The sequence below is a fragment of the Sinocyclocheilus grahami genome, unplaced genomic scaffold (assembly GCF_001515645.1).
Source record: "Sinocyclocheilus grahami isolate Dianchi unplaced genomic scaffold, SAMN03320097.WGS_v1.1 scaffold1897.1, whole genome shotgun sequence".
NCBI lineage: Eukaryota > Metazoa > Chordata > Actinopteri > Cypriniformes > Cyprinidae > Sinocyclocheilus > Sinocyclocheilus grahami.
The window spans coordinates 5,267-12,156 of record NW_015507076.1 but is presented as its reverse complement, the minus strand read 5'-3'; the positions used below and the strand labels follow the sequence as shown (position 1 = coordinate 12,156).

The 6,890-nt window shown below is 39.5% G+C and overlaps 1 protein-coding gene and 1 long non-coding RNA gene across 2 annotated transcripts in view; both read left to right on the top strand.

Moving 5' to 3' along the window:
- The first annotated feature begins 180 nt into the window (after positions 1 to 180).
- LOC107573231 (uncharacterized) lies at positions 181 to 2,980 on the top strand. Its single transcript, XR_001607471.1, has 3 exons — positions 181 to 353; positions 578 to 696; positions 2,948 to 2,980. It is a non-coding gene; the product is annotated as an uncharacterized lncRNA (long non-coding RNA).
- Positions 2,981 to 3,636: 656 nt separating this feature from the next.
- The window catches only part of LOC107573228 (uncharacterized), a 4,629-nt gene continuing 1,375 nt past the window's right edge, over positions 3,637 to 6,890 (top strand). The window contains exons 1-4 of the mRNA XM_016259666.1: positions 3,637 to 3,654; positions 5,059 to 5,147; positions 5,268 to 5,370; positions 5,653 to 5,752. Coding sequence (XP_016115152.1) covers positions 3,637 to 3,654; positions 5,059 to 5,147; positions 5,268 to 5,370; positions 5,653 to 5,752 — 310 coding nt within the window. The remainder of the gene's footprint in view (positions 3,655 to 5,058; positions 5,148 to 5,267; positions 5,371 to 5,652; positions 5,753 to 6,890) is intronic.

Here is a 6,890-nt window from a genome sequence, read left to right as displayed (position 1 = left end):
CAATTGGCCAGTCATTTGGACTGGCGGGAGCCAATAGGACTTCAGGAAAGGTTGGAAGGGAAGGAGTTCCCATAGCGGAGAAATATCTCCATGATATCTCGTTTCTGCTCTCAGGGAACCGAGGTTACGATAGTACCGGAGCGTTTTACTTACTCAAAGTTGTTCTAATAGTATGGGAAGGGTAATGCTGTTGCTCTTGGAGCAGGAGAGCTTATTTTATTTTATCTTAATATTTGATGCTTTAAGATTGGTACCAATGTTCTCTATAGGTAAGGCTAATGTTTTCAGATTTTTTTTCTGTGAACCTATCCCTCTGTCTTCAAGGAACATTTCCCTCAGAGAAAAAATGAATGGTAAGTAAAACTTTTTTTGTCTTGTGCATGTGCTTTTAATTACATGTATATTCTTAATAAACAGGGAAAAGGGTGTAGTCTGCTACAATATGTATTTGCTCTAGAAAATGTTATTCTGTGATCATTGCATATTGTTTTAACACAAAAAATATAAAATACTAAAACAATAGTTTAAAAACACTTTAGAAAAAGGGGCGAAAATTACCAATTTTTTACCTATGCAGTCTTACAAATTATGAAGTCTGGAGGACTGCATGGATGCAGCATTGGAAGGATTGGACCCTATCCACTTTACATGGAAAGTTTTGAATCCCTTGTAGAAAACAACAAAGTATCTGATGAGGTAACATTTCTCTTTTTAAAGGGATAGTTCACCCTAAAGCTGCACGATCTGGATTGCTTCAAATACAGATCATGATTCTCCCACGATTCAGAATACACAACTAAACAAAACAACAATAATTAAAATAATAAATAATATGTAATTGTACAAGTTTTGAACGTTTTTTTGTTGTTTTTCACTGTTTTGGTCGTCTGTTCTGTTTAGTTCATCTGTGCTCATATTTTGTTCTGTTCCTGTCCTAGTTTAGTTCATTGATTCATTAGCACTCATTAGTTAATTCCCATCACCTGTGTGTCATCATCTGTCTGCCTAGTTAAATATATTATATTTTTATTTATATGATCACTCCTTAGTTTTAATCTTCGTATGGTTTTACGTTCGTTTAGGTGTGTGTAGTGCTGGGCGGTTATACCGGTTCATACCGAATACCGGTGTTTATTTTTGTTATGATATGAATTTTTAAAATACCTCGGGATTAATTTGCCGCCTTTGTGGAGTGGGTGCTGGTGAGCAAAAAATTGCTGTTGACCATCAGCCCCGCTGAGGAGCATCTCACCAGTCCCACTCTAGACCCAGAGCCCAGCAAACCATCACCCCGTTGCGCGGAGCGTAAGAGCCCACCGCAACCGACAGAGCTGAGGATTGCCTCAGAGCTTGAGCCTGACCCATCTGACCAGGTGCCAGTAGAAGATGCAAGTTAGCACGAGGGCTTGGAGGGTCCCTGACTCCGCCTTCGCCTGTTGATCTGCCGGCTCCACCATGGTTCCTAGCTCCCTCATCTCCACCGTGGCCCGTCAGTCCACTAGCTCCACCAGGCTCCATCGTCCCTCCGGCTCTGCCTTGTTCAGTCGTCGATCATACGCCGTGTTGGGACTCCACTCTTCAGCTGTCCGTCTCCGCCTCTGGCTCCTCCTCCACCTGCTCCACCGCCGTTGGTTGACCCCTGGAGTCGTTAGCCCTTCCTCCACCATGGCTCCTCCCCTCCGTCGGCTCCACTGTGGGTCGCTATCATGTCTGCGGCCTGGGTCCTGCCTGGCTCCTCCTCCTTCTCCAGTTCCCTTCTGTCATCATCAGCTTGGACTCTGTTGTTCGTCCTCCTCCCCGGCATCCGGCCACCTCCAGAACCGCCTGCTGCCAGCCATTCTCCTGCTCCTCGTTCCCCTCCAAAACCCCCGCCATCCCTCCACTGTTGGTTCTTCTACGGCGCGAGGTCGCACCTTCCAGGAGGGGGGGCGAACTGTAACCGGTTTGAACTCTTTTTTTTGTTAGGGGTTTTTTTTTCTTCCTTTTTTTCCCCCCAGTTTTAGTCATCTGGTCTGTTTAGTTCGTCTGTGCCCATATTTGGTTCTGTTCCTGTCCTAGTTTAGTTCATTGATTCATTAGCACTCATTAGTTAATTCCCATCACCTGTGTGTCATCATCTGTCTGCCTATTTAAACTCCCTCCTTAGTTCTAGTCTTCGTCTGGTCTTACGTTCGTATAGGTGTGTGTCTACCCATCATCTCTGGATTATCTTGTCTTGGATGTTATTAAACTACTTATTGATTCTACCATCATTCTTGTGTGCCTTCTTCGACACAGCCGTGACAGAAATTTACTAAAGGTTCTGACAAAATGTTAATTGCTGCAGTCTATTTTAAATACAAAACAGAAATAGTGAAATTGTGTGTGTGTTTGTGAAGCTGTTTCATACTGGTACATGATAACTGCTTTCTCTGAGTCAGAGGAAGCTCCAACACAGATTGTAATATTCCAGTGTCATTTTTTCAGTGGTTTAATAGATACAGGTGAATTGAATATGATCACATTGGTGTTTGAATCGAGCTCTTGATCTTTTAACGATTTATGGTGCAGCTCTAGTTCACCCAAAAATTAAAATTCTGTTACTCTGTTATAAAATTAATTTACTCACCCTCAAGTTGTTCCAAACCTGTATGAATTTTTTTTCTTCTTCTGCTGAACACAAAAGTAGATATTTTGGGTGAACTATCCCTTTCATGCACGTTACTTTGGATAAAATTGTTAGAAATATAAATGTAAGGCATCCAGAAGTTCTCAGTGTTCTTCCCTCTTTTCACAGTTCAATCATTCCTCCTCAAAAACACTACATTTGAAAGCTTGACCTGAACTTACAACATTCTTATGTCAAAACAAGTTTACTGGCATGCCACTCTCACTTTTAGTATTAGTACTTGAGTGGTTTTTCCTAATTGTTTTTTTTCCCTTTGTTCTTTGGTTGATGCCTCCTCAGATAATGGATGCCCTGTTCCATCTGTTCAGCATGGTAAGATTGTTAACTAAACTACTTTGAATATTTTCTATATAAGGGGAAGACACCAGAGTGTTGTAATCCTACAGATATATGTGCTAACATAAATCTAACACACCTGAGTGTAGGGGTGGGCAATATGGTTATTTTTTAGTATTGTTAAAATGTCTTCACGTATTGTGATATATATTTTCTATATAGCCCACCCCTATCTAGTAGTTTGCATGCCCAGTGCACTCCAGGAGGAGGGTTGCCTACTTTCCATACAATAATTATTGGAACAGTACCAGCAACACGTGTGAATGGAGAGATCAAAATGGTCAGAAAATATATTTTCAGCTCTATTTTCTGACCATTTTGATCTGTCCATTCACAAGTGTTGCTGGTACTGTTCCAATTATTCTTTTGCTTTTTTCCATCCACCTTGTCGAACTTGTGAAGTTGCACCAGAACAACTACACAATACTTTCCATAGCGCACACATTTCTTTGTGCACTTGTTTAAAACAACTGTAGTACTTAATTATTTGGAAAAATATTGTAACTACCTATATATATACAGTATATATATACAGTATATATATTTATATAAATATAAAACATTTATTGAGATACAATTTGTTAAATATATCAAATAAAAATGTGTTTGTTGTTGAGCATCATATTTGATACATGAGGCTTTTACGGCTCGTATAGTGTCATATGATAAACATGTCAGTTTTATTCAGAGGCCCAATCTGAGCAAAAACATGATTTTTCTAAAAACTAAATAAATAAAAAAACATCTATTAATAATCAAGTAAACCTACTTCAGTCCAGTAAGGGTTCATCTTGAAATATTACTAACTATATAAAAGTTATTACGTTTACTTCAAAAAATCAGCAAAGATTTTACAGCAAAAAGACATGTGAAGCATGAGCTGAAAGTTCTGCTGCACTTAAGGTTCCGAAGAGCACAGTGGCCTCCATTCCTTAAATGGAAGACGTTTGGGACGATCAGAACCCTTCCTAGAGCTGGCCGTCCGGCCAAACTGAGCTATCGGGGGGGAAGAGCCTTGGTGAGAGAGGTAAAGAAGAACCCAAAGATCACTGTGGCTGAGCTCCAGAGATGCAGTTGGGAGATGGGAGAAAGTTGTAGAAAGTCAACCATCACTGCAGCCCTCCACCAGTCGGGGCTTTATGGCAGAGTGGCCCGACGGAAGCCTCTCCTCAGTGCAAGACACATGAAAGCCTGCATGGAGTTTGCTAAAAAACACCTGAATAAGATTCTCTGGTCTGATGAGACCCAGATAGAACTTTTTGGCCTTAATTCTAAGCGGTATGTGTGGAGAAAACCAGGCACTGCTCATCACCTGTCTAATACAGTCCCAACAGTGAAGCATGGTGGTGGCAGCATCATGCTGTGGGGGTGTTTTTCAGCTGCAGGGACAGGACGACTGGTTGCAATCGAGGGAAAGATGAATGTGGCCAAGTACAGGGATATCCTGGACGAAAACCTTCTCGAGTGCTCAGGACCTCAGACTGGGCCGAAGGTTTATCTTCCAACAAGACAATGACCCTAAGCACACAGCTAAAATAATGAAGGAGTGGCTTCACAACAACTCTGTGACTGTTCTTGAATGGCCCAGCCAGAGCCCTGACTTAAACCCAATTGAGCATCTCTGGAGAGACCTAAAAATGGCTGTCCACCAACGTTTACTATCCAACCTGACAGAACTGGAGAGGCTCTGCAAGGAGGAATGGCAGAGGATCCTCAAATCCAGGTGTGAAAAACTTGTTGCCTCTTTCCCAAAAAGACTCATGGCTGTATTTGATCAAAAGGGTGCTTCTACTAAATACTGAGCAAAGGGTCTGAATACTTAGGACCATGTGATATTTCAGTTTTTCTTTTTTAATAAATCTGCAAAAATGTCAACAATTCTGTGTTTTTCTGTCAATATGGGGTGCTGTGTGTACATTAATGAGGAAAAAAAATGAACTTAAATGATTTTAGCAAATGGCTGCAATATAACAAAGAGTGAAAAATTTAAGGGGGTCTGAATACTTTCCGTACCCACTGTATATATATATATATATATAATCTGTTTGTTCTAGCACTGCAGTATTGTGGATCGGACTATAATTTACCTGAATTCACTTGGGGAGACTAAGCATCAGTATAATAAAACAGCAGAAAACTGGAGGTACGGGAAAGTTAATACATTTTTTTATTTTTTTGTATTTCTATATGAACTTTGTTTTGCCCATCTATATGAACTTTGTTTTATCTACTTTACATATTTTAAACTTTACCTACATTTCAGCACATTTGGTGCATCAAAAGGGTACCAGGGGCCATGGAAATGGGTAATCAGGAAGCACAGCCTCCAGTCTGACAGTATTTCCTGTGGTGTTTTCACAGCTGTGGTGAAATGCTTTTATTTTTATTATTATTACTACTACTACTACAACAAATCATTGTCAATTTTTTGGATCATGAAACAGTTGGTATTTGTAATGATATTGTATATATTCCGTATACCTAATTGTTTTATTCGTTTTTGATAGAATGGTATTTTTTTTATTCTGCTACAAAATTCCAGCTGATTATGGAACTTAAGGCTCTACCATTTTGAAAAGTGTTGCTAAACTAAAGTAATTTAGCTTTTTGTGGCATTGAATAAATCATTCTTTTTGGATCACCTTTAGTTTGCTGAGGCCATTCTAGAAGGCCCAAAGGGGTACCTTGCATGCTCACCTGCACAGCAAGAGAGAGAGCGACTGGGGTGGTTTCTTTTTAGATCACTTGGTAAGTACCATGCATATGTATATATTTAGAGTTTCTTATTGGTTGATTCCTGTTGAAAGAGTAACAATGCAGCAAATATGTTTCCTATGTGCTTTAGATAAGTCAGGTATTTGTGGTATCTGTCACAACACGGTGCCTAGGAAGAACAAGGCAAGTGACGCAAAGTACATTTAAAAATAACATTAAAGAAGCATTCTAAGGTTAAACATGTTTCTCCAGTCTCCAGTGGTTTTTTGATCTTTTGACACCAGATCCAACTGTGTAATTAGTTGGGGAGTAAAAGTAAAATTAAAAAATATTTGACCCAACCATTTTTCATGCAAATGATCTTTCTAGGAAAAATGCTCAACCTGTTTAGTAAATATCCATAACAAATGTCTACCTGGGAATCAAGAAGATGCCAAGTGTCTGTTTTGCCAAGGTAGAACATTTTGGAATAAATGACCCTTGTGCCTACATTGTAAAATAAACCTTCTAATATTGCATAGTTTGATAAGGCTTTTTACATTTTGAGAGGCTAATAGACTATTATTAAATTTCACTAATAGATTGTCTGTTCATTTTAAAATTATTTCTAAATACATGAATTCTATTAGAAGACAGTTCAGAAGAAGGTAACAGAAACAAAGGAACGGAGGGACAAGACAGTTCAGAAGAAGGTAACAGAAACAAAGGAACGGAGGGACAAGACAGTTCAGAAGAAGGTAACAGAAACAAAGAAACGGAGGGACAAGACAGTTCAGAAGAAGGTAACAGAAACAAAGAAACGGAGGGACAAGACAGTTCAGAAGAAGGTAACAGAAACAAAGAAACGGAGGGACAAGACAGTTCAGAAGAAGGTAACAGAAACAAAGAAACGGAGGGACAAGACAGTTCAGAAGAAGGTAACAGAAATGCAGGAATTTGGGGTGAAAGCAGCTCAGGACACAACCAAGATCAGACAGGTAAAGTTTTGCAGCTGCTCTATAATGGCTTCAACCTCTGGTAGGTTTTAGCCATTGTAAAGAAATAATGTTATTCACTGTTAACCTGTCAGTGGTTTTAATGTTACGGCTGAACAGTGTGATCTGTTTGTCTAGTAAAGAATCAGTTGACACTGATATAAATGCTATAAATATTGCATTAATAAAGGAAACCA